General features: G+C 31.2%; 2 protein-coding genes across 7 annotated transcripts in view; one reads left to right on the top strand and one right to left on the bottom strand.

Moving 5' to 3' along the window:
• The window catches only part of LOC132755918 (RAB11-binding protein RELCH homolog), a 100,774-nt gene extending 73,416 nt beyond the window's left edge, over positions 1–27,358 (top strand). For 4 of the 5 annotated variants that reach the window (XM_060746867.1, XM_060746875.1, XM_060746860.1 and 1 more), the window contains 3 exons: positions 22,526–22,642; positions 24,963–25,116; positions 26,571–27,358. In XM_060746867.1, the coding sequence (XP_060602850.1) occupies positions 22,526–22,642; positions 24,963–25,116; positions 26,571–26,694 (395 nt within the window). In that variant the 3' untranslated portion in view covers positions 26,695–27,358. Of the gene's footprint in view, positions 1–22,525; positions 22,643–24,962; positions 25,117–25,855; positions 26,514–26,570 lie in introns of those variants that run through there. The other variant, XM_060746888.1, reaches the window with a different exon arrangement.
• Positions 593–20,380, bottom strand: LOC132755954 (uncharacterized). 2 transcript variants are annotated; one of them, XM_060746898.1, is made up of 4 exons: positions 20,054–20,380; positions 18,526–18,614; positions 17,937–18,090; positions 593–2,019 (listed from the first exon to the last, which is right to left on the bottom strand). In XM_060746898.1, the coding sequence occupies exons 3-4, from the start codon at positions 18,067–18,069 to the stop codon at positions 860–862; spliced, it is 1,293 nt and encodes a 430-aa protein (XP_060602881.1). In that variant the 5' UTR covers positions 18,070–18,090; positions 18,526–18,614; positions 20,054–20,380; the 3' UTR covers positions 593–859. The 2 variants fall into 2 exon arrangements, with proteins under 2 accessions (XP_060602881.1, XP_060602889.1); XM_060746906.1 differs by lacking the exons at positions 17,937–18,090; positions 18,526–18,614; positions 20,054–20,380 and adding an exon at positions 7,491–8,015.
• Positions 27,359–27,753: the final 395 nt, after the last annotated feature.

The following is a 27,753-nucleotide window of genomic DNA, read 5'->3' as shown; positions in this document are numbered from 1 at the left end:
TTTCCGGCAGGCAAGGTTATTTTGAACCCTGGTGTATCTTTAAGTTTTAACACCCGAGGTTAGCCAAATTCACCTTTCCCGTTTCGGCGGCATAACGAAACTAATAAATTTTGGAATTTAAAGCTTTATACAATGTACTTCTTTATGTGTTGAATCAGATGCAGTAAGTCTCATACAAATGTGTAAAACTTTATCCGACGAACATAAATCCTATTATGCAGTAATAATACCTGTAATTGTGATGATGAAACGGCCATTACGTACACGGTACTTGCTATTGAAATACATGACAAAGTTTAAAGGCCTTCTATATAACCAGTTATTGAGATAAACAAAACACCGAGTTAAATCGTATGTAATGCTTTAAATTTTAAATGATCTTTTTAAGACATTTTCTATTACATTATATTTATTGAATTCCAGGCAATGTCATACATAGTTTTTTTTTCTGAATTCTTAATTTCTCATTCAAATGATAGTATCTGGACAGATTGTGTTTGCTAACTCGCTAGATATTATGAGGCTTTACTAATTATAATTTCATGCTCAGACAGATAATCGTTAAAGCTGAACTTAATAATCTGACGCTGAATACATTTTATCGCAATAAATTTATTTAAACAGTGAAATATTTATGTCATATATTTAAAGTTTATGTTTTAACATAGAAAAAATTAAATTGTGATTTTCTTCATTTGAATTCAATATGGACATAACTGCAGTGGCATATGCCTTGGGACGTGCATCTAGAACGGAGATACGAATATTATGTTATTCCTTTTCTAATTCAAGACTTTTATTGACATATACATATACGTGAAAAATGCTGCAATAATTCAGTTTATGGTTGAATATGCCTTCAGTCTGTCTTGGCACAAGTTCCCTGTATTCCTTTTGAAAATGAAGTTTCTGATTCTTGCCAAGACACCGTTGCTTCTTGTTTAGAATCTGAAATGACTGGCGCCTGGGTATATGTTCTGCTGTTCTTTTTTCTGAATGGGCTACACATTGACCATCCGATCTCTTTTACGTCGTGTCGAAATTTTTCACAATAAATATAATATATCCAAAACTTGTGACTCAAAATAACATACGTAAACACTACCACAAACGTTTTTGTAATCATCGTTTGTTCATATTCCATTTCAAGTAACTGATAAATCAGCGCTTTTAGTATAAGATCAGAAACCAAGTAAAGGACAGTCACTATACATATGATAAAAGTAGCAACCTTAAGTTCTCGGAGGGCTTTCACGTCTAGGAAGTACTTTTCCAGAAAGCTGTTCTGTTCTTCAGATTCTCGTTTTGCAGCAAGGCTTGGTATAGAAATTGTTATGCAGACAACGTTGATGACGAGTGGGATGATATCCTCAATGCAGACATTAATGATAGGCCATATATAGTCCCGGAAACTGTTGGAAAGTTCGTTTATGTACGTGCAATAAAATGCTTTTATATTTGGCTCTTCTCCTGGTTTTATTAACCCGTAGGTCCAGAAGAAATGAAGGTTTAAACTGATAAGGAGCACAGAAATAAAAAGCACAATCGCACTAGCTCTTTCTCTTGTACACATAGTATATATCCATGCTGGTTTAGTAATAGCTATAGCAGTTTCTATTCCTATGGCAACTCTGATCCATTCCGATTGACTTAATATTAAGTTATACGTAAATGTATAGACTTTGCACACTGCGTTTGAAAGAAGTAGAATATTTTCACTCAAACTGTAACCGTCTTTGTGAAGTCGATACAACCAATCGTTTCCACATTCGACATAAAGTTGTATGAGGTCCATTGGGAATATAAGTGACATATACATACACGTAGACCAAACATTGTGACTATATCTTCGCATAATGACCGTGCCTAGGATATTTCCGATCGTACCGCTGAGTAGAAAGTATGGAAAGACTATCATGTAGAAGTACTTGATGAAGTTTTCAAGAGCTGTTGGCGGTGGAGGTGAATAGTTCAAGTAGTAGTCGGCATAGAGATCATCAAGGTCGGTGCCATTGTACCCTAAATATAGAAATAATACTTTCAAGTGTATTATATAATCTAAAAACATCTAATTATATAGTAATAGTAATAGTAATATTTTATGTCCCGGAAACTAAGGGGATATTAATTATCCGTGCTCGTCAGTCACGTTGACAAGCAGTGGAATGTGAGGACATTGGTGCCCTATGGACACATTCCTAGTTTATTATATAAACACATTATTTGCTTATCACTGGCCAAGTAACTTTCTTCTATTTATCTTTCATTACGTTTCGATTTCGCATCCGATAGTTGACAGTGTGCGAATGCCCAGTGCAACTTGTAAAGATGTCTGTAGGACGTAACACAGAGAAATAGATACAATAGCTTGAAGTCCGGACAATTTGATAAATGTATCCTTTTGAGATACTGGCAATGTTTGAAATTATTTCGAAGATAATAAGAAAGTATTAAAGAACAAGTTTTCTAAAATGTTTCTTTGACTTAAACGTATTTAGTTTCTAATTTCCTTTGCTTTCACATTAATAAAAATAAAATCACGCCTGTTCATATATGTTGCTAACTATGAAAATATGCAAAAACAAGCCAATATTTTAAATATAACAAATGTTTCTGCATTTAATAGATTACTGACTGATATGAGATTATGTGAATAAAATAATACCAAAATGTGTGCTTTGAGTATGAAATGTAGATGAATAACTTTGTTCTTTTGTTCAATTGGTAGCTTTATGAAACACTTTATTTGATTCAAAACAGTAACACTGGAATGTAAAGCCATAGAGCTGTCAAAAAAACCATTTGGAATGCCATCAGTTCGTTTTACATTATTGCAGACAAGGGCCGTCAAATAACTTAAATTCAAGTGATCGAGGCACTTAGACAAGACAGTCTGTTACATACAACATCTTACAAATAAATGCACTTTTTAAAAGCCAATGAAAAGGATCTTTCTGCAAGTACACAAGCTGTAATTTTTGCGATGTTAAGACATGCATGAAGATAACTGAAGATTGATACGGAAGAAATCATTAGTCAGTAGCATCATATATAATTTTAAGCATATGAAATATCCAATGTTTTCTTTTATTTTTGTATTAACTTATAATTTAAAAGGAAATTCTCTTTTGTCTTAGACTTGTGAAATTAGTAGAAAACTGTCTCTTATGTCATGTGCACACACAAAAAGATATCCATCTGCCAATCATTGTAATCAGACACTTGTTGTATATTATTCTAACTTGCCAGATGTAAGAAGCTATTAAAGTTTGAAACTCCTTGCAAATGTGTAGAAGTATTCACTTTGAACTTATATCAGCAGGGAGCTATAAGCTCTTGATGTAATATTGATAAATCATTTCATGACTGTATTATGTCCATGTCTGGTGTATTGTGTGCTAATAATGGTATTGCTACTATTACATTTTTTTATGTATCTTAAGAATGTTTATGTGAAAATTCTCCCTTTTATTTACAAAATGATGGAACCATTATTGTCCTGCATATATTGACGATTATCTGTTTTATATAGCTTAATGTTTTTTATTTTATTATGGCAGAGGGATTTCCTTCCTGGCAGACTATAAAGATTAGGTTGATTTGATAGATGCTGTCATACTAAAAGTCTTTAATCAGAATTCACTAAATGTAGATGTTTCAAGTAAGTTCGGTGTCAGTATTATGGTACCAGAATACCGGTATATATCTTCACTGATCCATAATAATAAATAAAATTTCTACCGTTACTCTGCTGCATGTGTGTAGCAGAGTTACTCCGCTTTTAAGTAATTGCACTATCAGTATGAATGAAGAAGGTAGCCTCGACCGCCTTATAATAAATTTCAATCAGACAACAAGAAAAAAAGGTTCGGTTAACTTATAACAAATGTTGCAGTCAATAAAAATAACCTTATCCGACTGCCTATAATAATATATATCTAACAAGAACTGCCGCATAATAACTTTAATTTCTAGCATAAAAAGCCCTTTGCCGACTGCCATATAATAACTTAAATATGTAACCAAAATAATCTGATTCTTGTATTAAGAATCTGATTCCACTCTGCCAAATAAAAACTTAAATATACAACAAGAATAATCTGGTCTGACTGCCATATAATATCTTAAATGTCTGACAAAAATAACCTGGTCCGACTGCAGAAATAAATTAAATATCTATCAAAATAAGTTTGTCATTTTGCCATATAATGATGTATTTAACAAATGTAAATTGGTTCGACTGCTTTATTACAAATTAAGTATCTTACAAATTATTATTTTAGCAGCAAATGGAAAAAATAGGGGAAAAGCCACAGTCGACTGCAATGGTGTGATAGTTACTGCATATTTTATGTATTTATCACAATTTGCTAGAACAGACAGAAAGAAGACTTGGAAAGAAAATACTATAAATGCCGACTAGGAAACAAATTCTACCCTTGTTGATGAGGTTTTTCATTTAAAGATTAAGGTATCGGAATTACAGTCATCGTGGTTTCGAATTATTCAAGTTTATCAGGTGAGGTTGTTTTGACCCCTGGTGTGGCTTTAAGTTTGTTATACCCGGTATTAGCCAAAAAACATTGTTTCGGCGCCATATGACATAAATTGTATTGATGCGCCTTAAAACCATACAAAACGAAACAAAACAAATATTAAGAGTCATTTATTTTCGGAGTTAGATTATTTTGTTTGCAATTAGTTTGACTCGAATGAAGCACAATGAATGAAATATAATTGATGTTAGGGCATATAGTTTTGTAACTAGTTAGGATGATTTCTGAACATATTTAAGACAAGATGAAAGATAGTCGGTCTCCCGTGTGGCGTCAGGATGTTAGTGTAATTTCCCCATAGAAGATTAAGTTAGCTCCTCGCAGATTAAGCGATTATGCGTCGAGACATCTAAAGGTAATTTTTCATAGTTTGAACCTTTTCTTCCAATTTAATGTTACTATACGCATAATATAAGTATCTTTATTAACAACTATTTTGTCTTACTTGTTTATAGTTAGATGAAATGATAGAATGATGATAAGAAATGTTAGATATTGCACAGAAAGCTTCTTGTATCTAAATCGTTATCCGATTTGCTTGATAAATTCGTATGAAACATATTATATTATGAACTGTGTGTAATGCATTTTTAAGTCTTTATGATCAGTAATCCATTTGATGAGATAAGTTGTTAGGGGACTAATTATGCTTTGTTATGAGCAGTTTATTATACAAAATGCAAGAGTGAATTTTACCTTAAACTCTGTTTAAATAGTGAAATATTCAATCTTTCTGTTGTTATAAATTTTATTTAAAATGAAAAAGATGAATACAGGAACAAAATATCACTTCACTTTCATCAGTATTAAACGTTAACTGTTTTATGCCATGTTCGAAAGCAGTTAAGTATTTGAGTGATAAATATCTGCTCTTTACTCCCAATTTCTTTGCGAGATGTTTAATTATTGTGATTGGTTTTGACATGAAAGTCCTTAACTAACTGCACAATTCAGCATGTTTCATAATGTTTTCCTAACAAGTGCTTGTTAACTACCTTTCTAAATGTCACTTAAATTGAGACAAATTACTTTTGACTACGATTTCAAAATTTAATTGCATTTCTAAAGGGCGAGTAACCGTTAAGAAGCAGATTATTCTGAAAGTCATTTTTGCTTCATTATTTTCATTTTTTAAATTTTTTCAAACCCCATCCAATGATAGATATCACTTCAAACTAGCGACTTCTGTTTACGGTAAAAATTTGGGTACACGCTAATGTTATTTGAATTTTGTTCGTTATAGTTTTATAGGTTTTTATTATATCTTTTAATATTTGAATAATAAATATATACCATGATCCAGGTAAATATTTACTTATTCCGTGGTATATAACTTTCCACTGTTACTCTTTTACTTTTCCCGTTATGCTTGAGCTACATTTTTTTGATGAATATACATTTCACAATATCTGCAAAGCATATCGAGAAATTTACAAAATCTACATTGAAAAGGGTACCATGGGGTCGATTTTTTTTACCTGGAACGAAATGTATGCTGATTATTCAAATATTAAAAGATTCAATAATGAATACTTAGCAAAAAGAATTAGCGGTGACCAATGTTACCGTAAACAAATGTCAGGTTATCGCTAACCCTGATATTAGTTGACTATAAGTTGCAGGTTAGTTTGAATTATGCCCCCTTTTTACTGCGATTTTATTTAAATATCCAGCAATGGGAAAAGTGGAGTGTACTGTCCATAGACAGCTACGAACATAACAACCCCAAATTGCATTATTGTTTGCCTTTCAAAACGAATAGACAATATTTCTTTTGCACAGTTTATTTCTGATTAATTTCTTAATGACAGTTTTTTGTCTTCGTATTTTAATGATAAATCATTCAACCAAAACATATTCAAATATATCAATATTAAGTAAGTGTTCTGGTTATTTTAGGAAAGTTAAAGTTTCATTTCAACATGGCATATTTGTTAACCTTTGACCTTATTTTTTGGTTGGCAGCTCACTTTTTTAACATTCATAAGTTTTGAATCAGTATTGAATGTGTGAAATATCTCAAATTTCTGTGAGGCGAATTATTCCTATATTTACATACAGAGAAATATTAAAAATGTTCTGAAATTAATTTTGATTTATTGATTCATAATTGAGCCTTGAATAACTTAAGAATAAATATTGTAGAAACAAAGCATGTTTGGCTGAACGCCGCCTTGTTTATCATATTTTGTGCAAAAATGTTAAAATTTAGTCGTGCCAGAAAAGAGACATTTTTTTATGTGGCTCAAAACTATCGGTCTAAATGTTTCTTAAGGTTAAACACCCCTTTTTGGCGCCATAAAGGAAAAAAACATAACAGTCTACAAAGAACAGCTGTATGCTAAGTTACTGCACAGTTTTGGGCTGATTGACATTTTTAGGAAAGTTTGATTTTTCAAAGGCCTTAATTCAGATATAAGAAAACTCTAAATAATATGTAATATAATCCGTATTAAAAGAGTTTTCTGATTGATTATTGTTAAAAAATAATGAAACGATGAAATTGCCAAAGACCTTAATAAATGTTTGTCAGAGGCGTAGACATATCTTAAATCTATTTCCTAGAGGTTTGAGCCATTGGTACAAATTTATGTTTTGTTTTATTTTTGATGCATTTTTAAATAAAATATGCATTTGTATTGCCCTTTTATAATAGTCATAAAATGATAAGAATACTAAATGAGACACTCTTGATAAAACGGGTGCTATACATTTATTGATAGTTATATATTGATTTTTTAACAAAACAAAATTTATTTTCATACCTCTATTCTTATATATTGCATTTAAATAATCAGAATGTCTAGACTTAAGTATTTCAGAAACCATTAAAATTGTTTTAAATAATTTTTTTAAACATTAACAAAACAAATTATCCAAATCAAATCATTAAATACATCAGTGTTTATATTAAAGAAGAAAAAAGTAATATACCTCCATAATCCATATTTTCAACCATATGGAATCAATTATCCGATGTTATCATTCATAAAGTGTATATAATATTCATCAAGTATAGTTTATGTAATCCATATCTATATGATAAGTAATATATAGAAGCATCTCAGGATATAGCATCTCCAATATTAAACTGACATTAACAGCATTGGCTGTACAATCCAATCGTTCTGCTTTAGTGTTACACTGATACACCTCTAGCGTTATCGTTAAAGAGTAGTTGCACTCCGAACCATTCGATTACACTGTTAGTTACGTTTGTAACCTATCGTAACAAATAAACGTTTTCTTGACAAATATCTTTTAATTTGTGTTATTTTAACACGCTACTTCGTGAAACTACTTTATTTTTTAACCCTCCTTATCCCGTGTTCCTGATTCCTATAAACTCTCGTAAACATTACAAGCTTTCCATATGTTTTTACGAAAAGCTAAGCAAGTTTCCAGATAACCCCCAGCTGATGTACATTTCTGATAGGTAAAATTATCATGGAAACAATAACAAAATAAAGTTCTTTAATATTTTTATCCTCGTACAGGTGATCCGAAGATCAGGAAAAAGCTCTACGAATGATAGAAGACACGTGTGATAATATTTGATTTGTTTTAGTACTTGTCGATTGTTTATATTTTTGTAGTGTTTGAAGCTTGAGTTATTCAAATTAGGACCTTGATGCGTCTGAAGTTTTATTATTTTTATCATCTTTATTTCATTTTCTATATTTTGTTTAAAAGTTAATAAGCTAAGATAAGGAAAATAATAATTATAAATTTACTTGTTATGAATAAAAAGATTAACCACTGATAAACCTGTTCTTGACTTGGCACCAAGTTCTTAAAAATTTTTTTTTAGTAAAATGCTGCCTGTTTAAGAATAGATAAAATGATAAAAAATAAAAACATAATTTTCAATAGCAAATTGTGTTGTCTCAAAACAAGTCGACACTCATCATCATTTAAACATTTATATAATATCAAGAATTATGTCGAGTTTTATACTGGTATGCATATGATTAATTCCCTTGACGGATCGGCAGAATTACATTGACTTGTATGATGTATTATCAATTGAATTGATCCGACTTTATAGCTTAGAATGTATTATAATCAGACACATGATATTTCCAAAATGATCGTAAGATGAATCCAACTATTCCAAAAATAATCGTTCTTTGAACAGTAATGTACAGGAGGCAGTTTTAACCCTTAACCTTCTAAATTAATGTAATTGATTTCCCCTGCATTTAATTTGGAACTGTCAATTGGGATGAATTTCAAAAAATACAAAAAAAGCATTATAGAGCCTGGTCAGACTGCACTGACTGACAGGCGAGCCTATTTCATACTCAAGCAATGCTTGCATATTTTTGAACGATTCGCTCTTATCGAAAGCTCAATTATTTGAACCGCTACGTACTTGTTACAGTGGTAACCAGAATGTCTGACATTATTTTCTTCCTGTCTAAACATACAGTTTTAACCTTAATGATTGATGCATACTTATCAAGTTGTTGAAACTGAAATGTCAGATACTGTAAACGTCTTTCCTAAACATGCAGTTTTTACTTCACGTCGGTTAACACTTATTTATAGACGCCAGAACTTCAAAATATTTACATTTTTGCTCATAATGTATTTGTATAACACCTCCGATTCAAAATGTGTATATTTGTAGACTTAAGAGTTATCAAAACATGTACTAGTTGCTCCTGGTTATACACTTTTGTTGATGTATCGCATCGTTACGTGTACGAAATATAATTTCATTAGCAAACTCCGATCATAAAGTCGTTTCTGTGTTGTTGAGATTCTTAGTTATAAATGTATATACATTTCCATGGTTTAATAATTACAAGAATTGTATTTTAAGTTCCCTGAAATCAAGTTTGTACGACCTTTGATTGCAGGATATAGCTCAACTTTACTTGACCTGATCCATGATAATTTTATTAATAAGACTCCCTGCCAAGATGAAGTATCTCGTATATATCGTATATATCGTAACTGATATAATGTTGTTATAAGAGGTACCGAGAGGTCAATAATTACATTTGCATGTTTAGGATAATATAATTAAAGTTGTCTTTTACCGACCTATTCTAAATGCTAAGTTGCTAAGTTTTAGGTCCTTTGGAAGTGCTTTATGACAGTGCATGTCAGTTGAATACGGGACATGCTTTATAAACTTAATAAGCTGAACATTTCTCTTTTTTTCTCTGAAATATCTCAATCGCTTTAAGTTCTCACTGCGTTGATTTTTTCCGCGACAGAAGGTTACATATGCTGTTTCTTACGTATCTTGCCCTTCTCCGAAAGTGTAAGATAATTTATACTGTTTTTTCAACTTTCTACGTTTGAGACTTTATTTTAAATCAATATATAATATTTTTATTAACCAGGTTTTCAACGAAAACCGGGTTATTGTAATGCCGAAGTCGGCGGGCGGGCCAGGCGGGCGGGGCAGGCGGGCGGGCGGGCGGTCAACTTTTGGTTTCCGCTCTATAACTTGAGTTTGCTTTGGCCTATTGACACCAAACTTGGTGTATGGATAGCTTATATCAAGAGGCAGCTTGGGATTGCTACCCAGGTGTCTGTGATCAAGGTCAAGGTCACTGTTACTAAAAATAGAAATTCAGTTTCCGCTCAATAACTTGAGTTTGCTTTGACCTATTGACACCAAACTTGGTGTATGGATAGCTTATATCAAGAGGCAGCTTGGGATTGCTACCCAGGTGTCTGTGATCAAGGTCAAGGTCACTGTTACTAAAAATAGAAATTCAGTTTCCGCTCAATAACTTGAGTTTGGTTTGGCCTATTGACACCAAACTTGGTGTATGGATAGCTTATATCAAGAGGCAGCTTGGATTGCTACCCAGGTGTCTGTGATCAAGGTCAAGGTCACTGTTACTAAAAATAGAAATTCAGTTTCCGCTCAATAACTTGAGTTTGGTTTGGCCTATTGACACCAAACTTGGTGTATGGATAGCTTATATTAAGAGGCAGCATGGGATTGCTATCCAAGTGTCTGTGATCAAGGTCAAGGTCACTGTTACTAAAAATAGAAATTCAGTTTTCCGCTCTATTACTTGAGTTTGCTTTGGCCTATTGACACCTAACTTGGTGTATGGATAGCTTATATCAAGAGGCAGCTTGGGATTGCTAACCCAGGTGTCTGTTATCAAGGTCAAGGTCACTGTTACTAAAAATAGAAATTCAGTTTCTGCTCAATAACTTGAGTTTGGTTTGGCCTATTTGACACCAAACTTGGTGTATGGATAGCTTATATCAAGAGGCAGCTTGAGATTGCTATCCAGGTGTCTGTGATCAAGGTCAAGGTCAATGTTACTAAAAATAGAAATTCAGTTTCCACTCAATAACTTGAGTTTGCTTTGGCCTTTTGACACCAAACTTGATGAATGGGTAGTTTATATCAAGAGGCAGCTTGGGATTGCTACCCAGGTGTCTGTGATCAAGGTTAATGTATTTAGTTTTCATGTTATAACTTGAGTTTGCTTTGACCTTTTGACACCAAACTTGCTGAGTGGCAGCTTTGGATTGCTACTTAGATATCTGGGAGCAAGTTCAAGGTCATTTGCTTACAATAGAATTTTCAGCTTCTACCCAATAACTTCAGTGCACTTTGACCTATTGATTGCTGTCACATAAAAACTTGGCCGTTGAAAACCTGGTTTTCGTCGCATTGCGGCGCTTCTTGTTACTTCTTTAATTTACTGTTTGTATACATGCATATGGCAACGTATCAAAATTGATTTGAATTCTGCTTATTATTATTTATTAGTCTATGTTTTAAAACAAAATTGCAAAAAAAACAGATTCTTCATTTTTATTTCATATTTTATGTTCATAACAGTATATTTCTATACAGCTTCAATTGTACCAACTATACGATATACCAAAAGTAGAAAGAAAATGTTTGGATACTTGGACATCTTCAATAGGTCTCTCATTAAATCGCAGTTTCTCACGATACAAACGTCGCTCTATATTCCCATGAATATACTATTAGTACACTGTATACACACAACTGACAGAAAACTCTCTGTTACTTAATAGTGTGTGAGGTTTCCTCGTATTGGGAATTCGATTTGAATACTGTTTAGTATTGGACTGTGAAATGAATGTATTTATCGTTATAAATAGTTTCCCCAATTTTATGTATAAATAATATATGTGTATGGTTGCTTTCAAGTCAGTTATACTCGTAAATCTATAGCAATCCGTTAACATAAAATCTTATACCATTTTCCTAAATTACACTCAATTTTACTAAATTCTCATTTATTGTATAATACATTGCTTTGTGACTCTTTGATTTTTTTTGTCTACGCCATTTTTGTACATTGATAAAAATGGTTTCAAATGGGTTGCACGCATACAATATTTTGTTCTGATAAGTATGTTATCACTTATATAAGATGCCACATATCAAGGAAAGAGGTACCTAGTATCCTTTTCAGATTTCTTGTAAATCCTTTTCTATCTATAGTTGTACATACATTTGGAACATAATTATCATTATTCATCAGCACACACATATCCCGAAAAGATAACCAGATGACATGTTTTGCACGTATGTGCACTTTCTATTATTATAATTGATTTATTGAAATGAAATCAATCTTGAAACTTTTGAACGACTCATAACCACTTGACGCGCATCTGCATCCAGTAGAAAAAGGGAAGTAACCCGAATTTAATATTATTTCCGGAATGACTGGATTTATCGTTTCGTGTTTTGCGTTACTAAAGGGAAGGTACCGTATGATTTCTTAATAATTCTTTGTATCTATTTATCTTTCTTCCTCCAAGAATGCTATTTTCCTTCAGTTATATGTTATGAAAGTTGTTATTGTTTTTGTTTAAGTGTATGAAGCTCTATTTCTGATGATATGTTTTATATAAAGGTTAAAAACAGTAAAACTATGTTGTTTTCGTAACTATATGGTTGTTTCTTTAAAAACATGTTACATAGAATGTCTATGTAATTTAATAAACAAACATAAAAAGAATAAAATGTTTCGAAACAAACTATTTTGCAGCTTTTTCAGTAGTTTATAGATATAATGCATGTCCAACTCGCTCTCCATGAAAAATATACTGACAGATTTCTTTCATTAAGGTATTCGGTAATCATTTTAATCACAATACAAACAATAATTTAACAATCCACAGATGTCAAAATATAGCTTTAAACACTTTAAGATTTGTTACAATCTTTATAAAGAATATTAAACAAATATTTGGAAACTTATGAATTGAATGTATGACAATGACTTCCTAGTTTAGAACGTTTTTTGTGTTTGAATCACATAGTAAGAATGCATTTGATTACTTTTTAATTTACATTAGATATACACCAGACAGAAAACCTATGTGATGAAGTTATTTTGCATATTTAACGTTTGAAACATTTCTTTGATTTTAAATATAATGTTGTTTCTTGGTGTTTTAATTACGTTTACTTCGAAAACACGTGACATAAAATTGTTTTTAAGAAAACTTGACACTTTTTTTGCCCACAGCATTGGAGAAATTCACTAAATGAAGTAAGAAAGAAAATGAAATTTTGCATTTCCGATATAAATTTCGAGATAAATGTCAGGGCAAAATTCATCAATTTAACACCAATGTGAAGTTTATCGACAATGTCTTATTAAAACAGACAAATGCACCAAGATGTAAATATCGTCTTCTAAAAGATTATCTTCAGTTGTTTTCTTATTGTTACATTTTAATGGCACTTTTGATTAGTTTATTTAAAGGCGCTGTGATATCGGGAGATCCATGTGTAAATTCATTTAAATAGTATAGCATTATTCTTGTATTTTATTGGAGAAACTTTAATAAAGTGTTTTAAATGAACTGTTTTAAGAGATAATGTTTTGTGCATACCTCTCAACGTCAATCAGACATTATATGAATTCTAGAAAGAAGGTCCCTCGGAAGCAGTGAAATCAACAAGTGCGAAGAAATTAAAGTTTTTATTTGCGCAGACTTTGTTTGAGTCTGTTTGTGGGAGATAATAAAAAATTACAAAATCTCTCACGCCTCCAAGCACCGGCTTTAGCAGTTCTATCAAGTCAAATTCCATGCGTCTTAGATTAAGTTTTATAAAGAAAATGTCTTCATTCAAAGTTGAAAGGCTCTTATTACTGTCCCATTTAAATGCTAAATATACATATTATCTTGACTGCCATACAGAGAAAATATTGACACAAAATATTATTAGATAATTCAGAAAATGAAAAATATGATTTTATTTATATATGCCAAATGTAAGTCAGAAGTTCCGATGTAGCACGCGATTAATCCTATACGCTGACATTTTCCATCATACGTGCAATAAAAATAAGATACACAAAATTCTTTTATTTCTGAAGTAGTTCCAATAAATTTGGATTATTTCTTACGTCACATGCCATTTTTTTCATGGTGTGTTGAAATGTTTATATGTCCTACTAAATTTGAAAAAAAAATATTGAGAAAGTGTATTGTATCCAAACATTTCTTTTGATGAATAGTATGGTAATACTTATGACCTTTCTGGTGTATGCATTTATATGCAAATTGCCAGACAAGCAAACGAATTGCTACACTGGTATTATACATAGCTGCTGGTTGACCTGTTTTACCTAAAAGAACACATGGTTTAGTCTGTGATATTGTTTGTGAGCAGTTGACATGACTATGAATAGAAAAGGCAGGGCAAATGTTTACACTGATATAAACTAAAGTTAGGTAATAAACACAATTCTTAGGTGTTCTTGCTCGTCTCTTGTAAGGACTAGTTAGGAGTAATAGGTCCGCGCAGTTGTTTGCATAACAGGACAGGGTGGTGATTAGAAAACAAATTGAATTGTAATTATTCGCAATTTATGGCTTTGTCTTTTTTCTGTTTTTACATTTAAAGCTATGTAAATATTAAAATGAAGACTTAAATTAATTCATAGCTTTAAAACTTATAATTGCAATTCTTGTCCTAAATTTTTATTACTGCTGCTCATTAAGCCAATTGTAAACGGCCTTATTCAGTTGACGGTTTACAATGAAATTGGTTACAAATGTAAGTAGATACATATATTTTTGGGGGAATACTTCAGTAAACATTAGTCTGTATTGATTGTAGATGTCCTGTATGTGCACCATTGCCTCGTAAAATAGTTTTTATGTGACGAATAAAATATGATCAAACCAATACCTATTTAAATAGGTTAAGAACACTTAAGTCATTGAGATTACCATTTAAATTAGTTTGTCCTTTAGTGATAACTCGTACTTCAGTTGTATTTCAAGTATGCAAAATTTTTTGTAAAAATTTTCATTTTACTACTATACAGAAAAATAATTATTTCAGCACTGTACACATCAATCGGACGTGTCGGACAATTCTGACAAAATGATTTGAAAAGAAGCAATTTGTTTCCTTTTGAAGCTATAGGTTTATTGCCATGATGTGCATTTATTGTCTGTGGTGTTATCAAATTATCTCAGAAGATTGCTAAAATTATACGTCTCTGAAGTCATAATAAATAACATGCTTGTGAAGTTATTTCAATACCGCGTTCTGAATTAGTTATATAACAAGTCTCTGATAGTTCATTTGTTAGAAAATTGAAATAGCGTCCTGCTCAGTTCGAGTCTGGCGTCGTACTTATTTCAAACTTGAAAAAACAAATTCAGATGAAGAAAAAAATAATTAGAATAAAAGTTTTTTATCTTTAACAGTCACATTGTTTTCGATCAATAATTATTGCTTACAAATCTTTGTTATATTTTATCGCTAAACAAAGTCATAAATTTACTGAAATATTTGTCATATTTCAATAAGATGAAATACGTTTAATATTTAATTTCATTACATAAATAATTCCTGTTTATTTCCATTATTTACAGAGACTGAAAAACAGAAAATTATATTTCCTGTTAAGTTTCGAAAATGATTTTTTTGTCTCTAAAACTGAAATACTCGTACACTCAACTAGGGTTGGACACCGGTTCCCGGTATCGGTCCTATACCGAATAGTAACTTCGTAAATTACCGGTATATACCGTTTCGTAAAATACCGGTACTGGATTTGATACTTTTGTAATTTTGTAAAAAAAATAATTTAATAGTCAATATGTCAAAAAAATAAGAAGATTTTTAAATAAAAACAGCCTACAAACACGTAAAACAAACTATGAATTACTATTATCATGCGGCGAGTACGGCTTTCGCGGCAAACTTGGAAGTTTGTGACGCGGCGATATTTTTGTAAAAGTATTGTGCCGCTTATGTTCAAGATAATAATATTTTTGTACTCGGCAGGAAAATATAATTATTTGAACTGATTTTGCTAAAAGTTTGTTAGTTTTAAATGTCAAAGAAACAACGAGAAAACAAATCAAATACTTAATAATTGAGTAATCATCGGCACATCGCACACAGTCCTTCCAAACACATCGCACACAGCTTTTGCCGTAATGACAATGTAAATCCAACATATGACAATTGTTTATATTCAAACAATGCTTATAAAAAATAATTAAATCCTTTTTTCAGTTTAAGTCTCTAAACACTCATAATGAATACATATTTAATGTTTCCAGGTTCTTTTCATCCATTACCACATGTACAAATCCACACGTGAATTACGATTTTAACATAAATGAGGCCGAAATATTCCAACAAAATATGCCTCCTTTTGTTTTTGGTGTATCACTGAACTATTATTAAACATGTATACATTTTCTTAACAAAAGAATGCTGACAGAACTTCAATCAAAAAGTGTGAATGTCGGCGGCTCTTTGATGGTGATAGAGTAACAACATCAAAGGGGGGCATATTCTTTTGAATAGCCTTTTATGCACCTGTCAAAGGTCAACTTGTGTGTATTACACATTTAGATCTCTGATACTTTAAACAACTGAAACATATTTCATATAGTGTTTTGTAGGATTTTTTGCAAATGTTGGCTAGTATTTTTGCGTATTTGAGCAGTATGGAATTATGCAATTTGGTAAGGACAATACTTTTTTTCTGTATAAAGATGTTCACGGTGCATGCTATTGAAAAATAAAAGATGTATAAAATTGAAGGGTAAATTCAATATTAATAAATACCAAATCCTTATTATTTGTAAAGCATAGGTATTTGCTTTATGACTTCTACAAGGACTAATATTAGGTTAACATGAAAATGTAAACAAGTCATTTTGGAAACAGTCTGTGCTGACTGTGCATATACATGTATTTCAAAATTTCTAAGTTAATTACTGGTGGAAAATATGTTTGTGCTGTTGTAGTAGAACAGACTGGAAACATAAGTGACTTTGAAAAAAAACATCTAATGAAATTTCTTACATGTAATTCCAAATTGCAAAGTAAGCCAACCAATCCAGTGATTTCATTTATTACAGTAAACAATAATGTGATTTAAAAAGAATATCAGCATCAGAATAAAATTTCTACACAGTAATAATACAATGTAAAAGCTGTAAGAAAATAATAGATAACCAACTGTCTTAAATTCTTTCAGATGTAGAGATATCAAGATTAAAACAATAATTTGTAGACTTATCAGCTGCAGACCGCTGTCCTGCATAAGATATTTTGCTGTGTTTAAATTATGTCATGTTCTTTTGATGAAAAAGTAAAAGTATTTTACAATTAACATGTGTAAATGTTGTAAAAAAGAGTAAACACAAAACAACAAAAGAAAATTATACTTTACAGCATGAAATTTCAGAAAGACCAGTAATGTAACATATTTATTTTCTATTACTACATGTTATATCTCTTCAGTTCTTATACTTGCAGCAACGGGTTTGGTATTGTAAAAGTATCAGTATCGATAAAATACCCGTATCGTTTCGTCAGTACCGGTATCGGTATCGGACCGTTTCGTGAAGAACGATATCCAACCCTACTGACTCAACAAAAAGACGTTTTATTGCAGTGATAATTTAATATAAAAAATTACGTTCCCCTATTGAATAAACATAACAAAAAGTAGAATTAATCAATAAGAAATGTCGACATTTGTTTAAGTTATCAGATAATAATATTATATTGCAACCTTCGTTTTCCGTTTTAGATTATGTTTCTGAGTGGTTAAGGTATTTGACTTCAAATCACTGTCTCTCAACCGCTGTGGGTTTGAATCCAGCTAGGGACTTTGGATCCTATCATGTGAGGAAGTCGTTCTACTGTGATGACTGCTCGTGCCTTTAATAATGCACAGAGGGTCACCTGAGGTCTCTCTCCACCAGTTAATCTAGAAAGTCCCCATATGAGCTTTACTGTGTTTGTGATACTTAAAATACCACCAAACATAATGTGTTTACTACTGCTTATACAAACTATTACATATAACATTGAATATAATTTCATACATGATGATTTTAGCTAAATGGACTTACTTTCTTTGATAATAGATTTGTAGTAGGTATTAAACCTCTTCTGACATATTAGCGGTGATGTGCTCCGTTGACATCTTGGTATGAGTTTATGGAATTCAACAGCCGCATATACCATGTATAGATGTGTCTTCATTTCTGCACACTTAGCTTGTCCCTAAAATCAAAATTCATATACGTTGAGTGGCAAGACATATAATGCCACTATGATGAAAACTATGCAGTTTTATTATAATACAGATTTGTGGCAGCTATCTTGAAAATTTCAATTGTGAATGAGTTGTGAAGCTGGCATTTTGCAATTGTGAAAGGGCTTTGTTTCAAATTATAGTCCCATGTTGTATTGTGAAACAACACGACTGTTTATTTTTATAATTGAAATACAATCACTGTTAAGGATTCCTCTAATAGCAGAAACAAAAGAATAATATAAAGATACTAATAACATCTTTATTTACAGTAGGTAACACATTAAGACATATACTGATTTGTAAAACCTTATTTACAATGCGGCCTTCCAAATAAAATCATATCAATCGAAAAAATATAACATATAAAAGAAATCATTAAATGGTAAGAGTTTAAAACTTACTTTTATATGAAAAATATCCAATACGCCTTAATAACGATCTTTGAGTCGTGTACTTACAATATTCTCCTCATATGACAATGTACTGGAAGCTGAAATATTATCAAGATTTCTCAAGTTTTTGAAGTACAATGTTTAAAGTCTCGTATATTGTTCCCAAGAGATGATATGTTCTATGATTTTCAATTTGCTACGGAAAGAAAAAATAGAATTATGTATTGAAGTTCTAAAAGTTCAACATTTTAAATTGAAATAACCACTTGGGAGTTTCTCTTTAAACAGGCAACAAGCTGAAGGAAAATATCATAAAACTGTTTTTGTTAAGTTACATTTAATGTGTTCCATACTGAATTTATCGTAGAAAACGTCCAATGATCGGTGAATTGTTGACAATGATCGATGGATTTTTGATTCCTAAAGCAGTGTTCTTGTTTACTAAAGACCTGTTTCAATGTAATTTTCACTGCTAGTAATTGTCATTACAAAGTTAAATTTGTCAAATGATTTGTTCTGTATATTTATATTAGCATACGTTTTCCATTTTGAGAAAAGTTTGAAATCAAAACTTGCAAATTAAAAATGATGCTCTAGTGATCAATTTTCACGTGCATTTGAAATATCAATTAATAGTTTAATATTAGAATGTAACTTATGAATATTAATTACGGTATTAGTTACGTCGTTCACATGAACTATTACACATGTTTTTTCTGTTATTTATAAAAAAAAACTTAGTTAGTAATATATGCATAAAATGTATTCTTATCAAAATTTCTTTCAACCAAATAAATTCCTGATGTGTCTGTCAGTCAGGGATAAAGTGTATGCCTAGAAAGAAACACCCTTATACTGGCATCGTTTCTTGAATTTTTCTTCACTTCCACAGTTCCATTCTATCACTGTAATTATGTACTAACAACTGTATTAATTTATGCATCGTGTTATTGAAGGAATACAACAATCACGAAAACTGGAAGTTTGCATATTTAAGGTCTTATAGAATTACCTGACTTGAACTATGTTATGAAATTTACCTGCTATTAAACGGAAAGTGTAACATCAACAGAACATTGAAGGGGGAATAGATAAGGTAACGAATAATGTTTTCCCACTAATTAGTCTTTGAATATCACAAATTTGTACATATATTATTTCTATTCTACTCCATAGATAAAGTGAATTTGTATATAAAAGCAACGTTAAAAGCCAAATGAAGTCAGTATCAAAAATCGCTTAACAAGAAAAAGTTCTCCAACTTTTTTGTAGACGAAGTTAATATAGAATCATATCGGTGCTTTAAAAAAAGTTATGAAATGTCAAAGTTCACATTTTGATTTTTTAAAAAATCGTTCCTTATTTCCTACAGATATTAGATATATTTTTTTATATAACTAATATGTGAGTATCCTCCGTAACAATTTTTAACATCCACAGTTACCTATGATATATTTCAAGTGTTCAAAATTTTACTTCATCAAAAGATAATTCCTATTTTTTTCCTATTTGTTTCTATGTAAGAAAAGCAACTCACCTACATAAATCCGATTTTTTCCATCTAATACTTCTTGTAGTAATCAAACCAGATGTATGAATATTCATATACGCTATGTAACTCTGTCACATATTCCCGCACAATTACCTTCCTTTCCGATGGAAGCCACGCTAGATATGTCATAATATTCGCATACCAATTCTGTGATAGTAAAATCCAATAAGGCAATTTCGCGGTCTCGTTTCCTGGCTATATGTTGTCGCTATCAATCAAAATTTATAACATTTTTACTACTCCAATAGTAAAATTGAGATAAGAAGTCTAAAGTTGAATACTTTTATGCACTAAAAGAAAAATAGAAAAAGACAAAATTGACTTCAGTCATTACTTTTTTCTAATTTTAATTTTATACATTATATGATTTAAATTTGTTATGACTTATTTTTCCCTATAAACAGTAGAGTGATTGTTACTTTTGTTCTCTTTATACGAAAATAAGCGTGCAATTTTGATGCACGTAATCAATTTAAAATGAAATAACTATATTGTCACTGTAATGATTTAGATCCTCCTAGTAATTACTTATTTCAAGTAAGTTTTTAATTTGAAAAAAAGTAAAATTAACTATAATGCTACTGTATGATTCAAATCCTTATTCAATTGAAAATTATTTATCACATAAATTTCCTTTGGTGCTTTGTTTCTTAAATGCTGATGTAAGGAGCAAGTCTCTGGTATACATTGATAAAGAAACCTTTCAAGACCCCGTACAAAATAATCCATTTATATGCAAGTCTTGCATCATAAGTTGTTACGACTTTACACTTTTATTAGATTTGCTACAGCTTTTAATTGAATTCGATTAGTGTCATACTTAATTACGATTGAAGCGATACAATAAATACAAATGTTGTATATAAATGTGCTCCCCACTGTGGTAAACATTAATCAAGATTAGCTTGTGGAACAATGTGATTATAGTCTTCATACTTACTAAGGAGAAAGGCGGTCATGTATCCCTTGTGTATACACTCGGCTTGTTAATTACTAGTTAGATAGTATAAATATTGTAGGACTGGAATATGTTATTATTCTTTTGTTTCGTATCCAAAACATGTTTGTTAATCGGCATAAAATGTTGATTCTAGAATATAATGTCAACATACAGTCAACATAGAAAACAAGAATCCTTTCTAGATATATCACATAAGTTACTTGAGAAATAAATGTAATTTTCATAGCTCGATTTCAAACTAATAAAGGAATTCGGTTGAAGGCATCCAACTTTTTTAGAGAACTTGATTGTCTGAATTTATATATTTGATTTAACCACAGTAATTTATATTTGTTTTAAAGATATTATATGCTCACATTTGATATTTGAAAAAAAACTAATTAAACACAAAATATGTTACGTTTTAAACTATACACATAACAGGTAATCACAATATGATTGCATAGTGTCATTAAATAAACTGGCAGTTTTTATGAGAATAGACTAAATTAATTTGACAAGTAATAAGGAATGCAGTGTCCCTAGCATAGTTTGTGATATTCAAATGAGACATATTCGGGAAACATTTACTACAGTTCAATTACAATTTGCAACAGAAATGTTTTACCCAAAGATGAGCATAGTATATGTTTAAGTAAAACCTTATTTTTTTAAATGGTATTCGATGTTTGTCTTGGTAGGAATTGATATGATTGAGTTGAGAACCATGTATATGTCTGATTTTAGTTCTCATCTTCCTCTAGAATTATACTATCATGAATGATCCGATAATTTTGATGGTCCTCATTTCCATTAAAGTTCGTTTTGGCGAACGTTATTGATCAATCCCTTTGAGGGAGAAATTTGGTGTATGAAAATTTTACATTGTTTATTATACGTTTTGATTTATAAGATTGGCTCACGAAAGTGATTTACTTCTTTTTAATCATAGTACAATTTTTTGAGTATAATAACAAAAATCTGGTAACGCGATAATCGCAGGCACGGTTTGGTCAAAGGTGTTTGTACTAGAAATTAAAATGTAATTATCTTGTAGACTCGGGCAGTATTTTAGCTAAATGTTTTCGAAGAAAAAGTTCGACCGTTAAGGTCAAATTGTTGAAATTTGCTTAATTGACATAACTTTGTTATTTACTTACATATTTAATTCATACTTGTACCAAAGAACTCATATGACAACACCAAGATGTTGAATTATTTTGATGAGACTTTGACCTTAAATTGACTTTGACTTTGGTCAAGTTGTTGAAATGTACTTAAATTGTTGTTGCTTTGTTATTAAGGTATGGATTTGATTTATTGTATCATTTTTTCTGTTTTTATGATATGCTCTTCAGTAATACTTCAAAGATCTAAGAAATATACAAATGATTTGACATGTTTTTCTAATTTAGTCATTTATTTATTGTGTGCTATTTCAACAAGATATCATACAACAACGCTAAGTTTAAAGAACAAAATCAAAATAGAATATCCTTTATTTTGTCTATTTTCAGTCATGTTACCACGGCTTACAGCAATGGCATTGGAGAACAACAATCAGACAAATGATGTGAAGAAAAAGGAAATGGCTCTGCAGTTATTTGAGGCTTACAGTGCTTTGTCATGTTGCTGTATCCTTTATCTTTGTCATTCGTTCAAGGCGCATTATGTTTTAGATTTCAAAAGGTTCAGTTTCGTTTGTTTGGTATTCCTGATGTTTAAGAAGTTTTTGGTAGTTCTTTATTTCTGCGTCATATGTGATGCAATATATAAAGACCATTAACTGTTCATTGTTCGTCGAAAACAATTGATTCTAATGACATTTTCTCTGAAACACACGCCAAACTTGACGAATCTCAGAAGAAATGCTCCTTGCATTTAGTTTTAGTTCCTCTGAATATTTTCAACTAGTTTCTTTCCATAGCATATCTGGGTCACTGAAGATAAAATAGAATATATCAAAAACTTTCTTCGAAAGTGCAATACCTTGAGCCTAGGTATCTAGTGTGTATTTTGACTACATGTTTGACAGATGGAGGATATGTACATTTATCAGTTAAATCGGATTTGGGTCCTTTAATGACAGACGATCGATCTAGGGCCATCATTGCCATTTCGTTATGTTTTTCCAAAAGACAGCAGTGGACAATATATATAATCGACATGAATTTGTTCAATAGAATGTGTTTTTTCAAGATATATTCTATATTATGCTATTCGGTATTCAACTCGCATATTGTGTACTGTGATATGTTCTTGATCTACTTTGCAATGATTCATTTTCCGCCTTAAATATTTTAAATTATGAAACATTGCCAGTCCATTTGTCCGCCACGACGACAGTAATAGTGTCAGTTTAAGCAGACATTCACGGCATGTTTTTGCTTTTATGATTTAAAAGGAGTTTGCTTTATATTTGAAATATATTTTTAAGATGAATTTGAAAGAAGTGCAACATTCACAAAAAAGTTTTAGTAACGTTAGCAGACATTATGTCTAGAAATCACTTTTCCAGTCCTTCCTAAACGCTGTTGTATTCTAAATCTAAATTAGGTTTTACATTTCTGTAGAAAGCAATGTGCTATCACGTTACCCATTTTTATATATTGTTTATTTATTGCATATATAACTTTTAAACATACAAAAAAAAACGACATATTTTAGGAGACTTTTGTTCCCACACGTTGGTGATATTCTAATAATTTTTTATTGAGTGGATGGGCAATAACTGAACATATTTTTATTGAGGTTGTTTTATTGCGGAATCGAACTTTGAATAAGTCGGATATAAAACCTATAAAACATAACCGAAACACTTCATACCTTGTCAAATGACGTTACAAAATGTTGGTTTTGTATTGACCATTTTACAATACGATACTAGTATTTCCATAGGAACGGATATAGCATTTCGCGCATGTGCAGTCTGCCCAGGGCAAAAAGTACTAACAAAACTAATATCAAATAACAAATATTTAACAAATCAACATTAAAATTATAGGTTTACGAAATAGTATTACATTGATTTATGCTCCAATGACGTAAAAGTCTCATTCAAAACAACATTGCTTTCAAACTTTTGTCCTAGATAGTATTTTTGTTTAAGCGGAGAACATATATTTATAATATTATATATTGAATTGTTGTGTTCTGCTTACTCGGCCAATTTTTGTAAATGTTTACAATTCCCAAAACAATAACATACCATGTGTTAGGTTCAAAGGCAATTACTGAATATTATTATCATGTGAGAGAGGAAATTCTTTTGAATTTTTTTTTATCAAATCAAAACAATATTAATTGAGAAATATGTGTTAACATTAAGAAAATGAAAAATGTATAATATTGATAAACAATGTGTAATTGCGTAAAGTGGATCCTTTGAGATGTTTTATAAATATTTATGTCAGGCATCTGCTTTGTGAATCGTATGTAAATGACTGTAATAAAGAAAATCTGTATGATTGATTTGATGAATATAAGCAACGGATCTAGTATTTGGACTGATCATTTAACATTCAGAGATTCGTTGTTAGCTGGACGAACAGTCTAACATTCAGGCATTGATTATTAACTGAAATGACTATTTTACTGTCAGACCATCATTTTAAGCTGACTGAAATGACTATTTTACAATCAGACCATCATTTTAAGCTGGAAGAACAATTAAACATTCAGGCATGCATTCATTATTTGTAAGATTGGCCGTTTTACATCCAGACATTCATTATAAGCTGGACTGAACATTTAACATTCAGACATTCTTTAAAAGCTTGACTGACCTTTAACATTCATTTATTATTATCTGGACTGACCATCTAACATTTAGACATTCATTATTAGCTTGATTGTGGTTGAATTTTCATAATGAAGGAGAGAAACAATATGTAAGAACGTTAATAATGTGTAATCTTTGCATTCAAAATTAGTATAACCTTGATATATGCATAGTTATCAATTACCAGCTTGTTCAGGAAGCCATGTTACCTGGACTAAGATGTTTGAAACAGGATATGTCCCAGATTGCGCCTGAACACGAGGAAGTTATAGCGTCCATGATAAAAGAATATCAGTCTAAAATTGAGACATCCAGACCAGCTGACAAGTGAGTTTTTTTAATGACTATCATTAAGGCTTGCTTTAGTAAAATGGGGGTTGCAGAATTTCAAAAGATACAAGGAACTTTTGGTTTATGTTTAAGCCATATTCGTTTTTCGCTATAAGGCTTGCTTTAGTAAATAAAGGAGATGCAGAATTTCAAAAGTTACAAAGAACTATTTGTATCGCTGTTGGTTCGAATTCCGACAGGGACTTTGAGCTCTTTCATGTGAGAAGCTATACAGCTAGGTAACGGAATGTCGATGGATCTACTCAGTTGCCCGTTTGTGTTTGGAATAATGTTTAAGCCATATTCGTTGTTCGCTATTACAGAGTATAGCAATCAGTTAGCAATGTACCATTTTATGAGTAATTCCAAGGGGCGTCATTGACTGAGTTGGTTAAGGTCGTTGACTTCAAACCACCTGCCCCTCATCGCTGTGGCTTCGAATTCCGACAGGGACTTTGGATTCTTTCATGTGAGAAGCTACACAGCTAGGTTACGGAATGTCGATGGTTCTACTCGGGTGCCCGTTTGTGCCTGGAATATTGTCGCCATACTGTGTTCTTGCAATGTAAAACACCGCCAAAAAATAATTCCAAATACTGATTTTCTCCCTAGATTGAGATTTTGTAATAACCTTTGATATGTAGAATTTAATAATATCGGTAGATTTATTAATGAATATTGTGGAGTAGACAGTGATAATATAGTCTGTATCGATCACATTACCAAATGTTTACAGATATAGGTTCCTATGATACAACATGTTTAAATGGTAAATATTCTCAACCAGTATCCTTTTTTCAACCTACTCCTTATGGGTTGATACCTGCCTTTTTATTTATTTTAACCTTTTATTTATGTTTGACTTCCAAGTTGTTGCAATCCTTTTGCTACTCCTGACTGTCAGGGATTGGTTTAGTGCTTTGCATGACTACTTTTTCGACAAATATATGTATAGAGGGTGAAGAATCACTGTCAACAGATGTGTTCAGAAAAATGCAACAGATGGTGTCATTCATGTTGTGGATTGTTTCTGGCTGAAACAACTTAGGTTTATTAAGGCCTTCGTGGTCGAGTGGTTAAGGTTGCTGACTTCATATCACTGACCCCCTCATCTGTATGGGTTTGCATCCCGAGGAATACTTTGGATCCCGCGGAAGACTTTGGATTCTTTAATCTTAGAAATTTATCAAGCTAGTTAACGGAAGGTAGTTGGATCTACCTCTGCAAGTTAAACTAGAAAGTAACCATGTGATCTTTAATTTGTTGATTTAAGTTTATTTGTTCTTAAACTTCAACTTATTCCTCAGTAAAAACACTAATTTTTAATTGACATTTCAATGTATTCATTAGTAACAAACATTAATCAAACAACGTAAAATCAAACATTTTTCCTTATTTAAATACATGTACTTTTACCATATTTATTTCAATTTTGATCTTGCCTTTTTCAGAAGCTCAAGCTTTACTGGAAACTTTGCAGCAACAGGGGAAGATATGAAAGCCAGGATGATGAATAAACTGAAAGAGTCTACAACAAAAGCTAATATCTCAAGTCTTTTCAACAGAAAAAAGTAAATTATGAACACTTTTTGGTTTGATGCTAAAAGTTTACATTCTGTGATTTTGATTTCTTGTATATCAGCCTGGCGTTTCCATGTTTGAGATTTCATCCGGCATGGGTGCCAGCTGAGTCGCGTGCTTTACAATTGTGTCACTTTGACGTATTTAAGAATCAAATTGCGTGCCTAGGATGACCTCATTTTGTCGTGATTAATGAAGATGTAAATTCATACTCTATTGTAAGAAAATATATCCTGGTGAAATGCCATTAATTTCCACGGAAAATGCCTTTATTGAGGACTGGTAAAGAATTTAAAATATGATCGAATATGGCATAATATGCAAGAAAGAGTATCTGACTTATGTTTGCGGTTCGGATCGGAACCGCAACATGTGACAGATAGTATTTATATCGATCAGACAATGATGAAGTGAAAAGAATTCCCATAATGATAAACTAAGCTACTACTTTGTCTATTGCACAACTTCAATTTGGTGTCTTTATTTGATATCCAAGTGTGTTTATGCAATATATTTCAAATACTAATCGAGTAAAATGAAAATAAGCCACACAAAAGGGAAGAAAAACTCAAAGCACTCTCCCTGACGCAAGTTTTGATTTCAAAGATTTTTCTGTTATCCTCTTAAGTAAGTTACCCAAAAATATCCCCACCGAAAAGTATTTGTTGTTCGAAATATACACTATGTTAATAATTGTTTTTCACTTATTGTTACTACTTTACTGCAATCTGTTCTATATTAATTTTATATTACTAATATTTGTGCATATATTTGTGCATAATGTGCAAGGAAACAGATCTTTCAGAATTAATAGTTTAACTTTTAGTGCTGTTTTATTTGTTCCTTATTTTACTTTATTAAAAAAACACATTATAAGATAAGGGAATCAAATTAACATATCACTATTGCAGAAATGTTAAATCATGTTATGCAATTATTTGTACGTTCTGAATGATGTTTTGTTATGTTCACAGTGGTATTGTTAAGTATTGTGTCTAAGCTCGTTAAAAACGGGTATGTCAGATGTTGTGTATTTTCATCTATCCAAATTAA

The sequence above is a fragment of the Ruditapes philippinarum genome, unplaced genomic scaffold, assembly GCF_026571515.1.
Source record: "Ruditapes philippinarum isolate M1 unplaced genomic scaffold, ASM2657151v2 ctg1301_1_1_1_1, whole genome shotgun sequence".
In the NCBI taxonomy this organism is placed as follows: domain Eukaryota; kingdom Metazoa; phylum Mollusca; class Bivalvia; order Venerida; family Veneridae; genus Ruditapes; species Ruditapes philippinarum.
The sequence above is the reverse complement of the archived record's forward strand: the minus strand, read 5'-3'. Positions and strand labels throughout refer to the sequence as shown.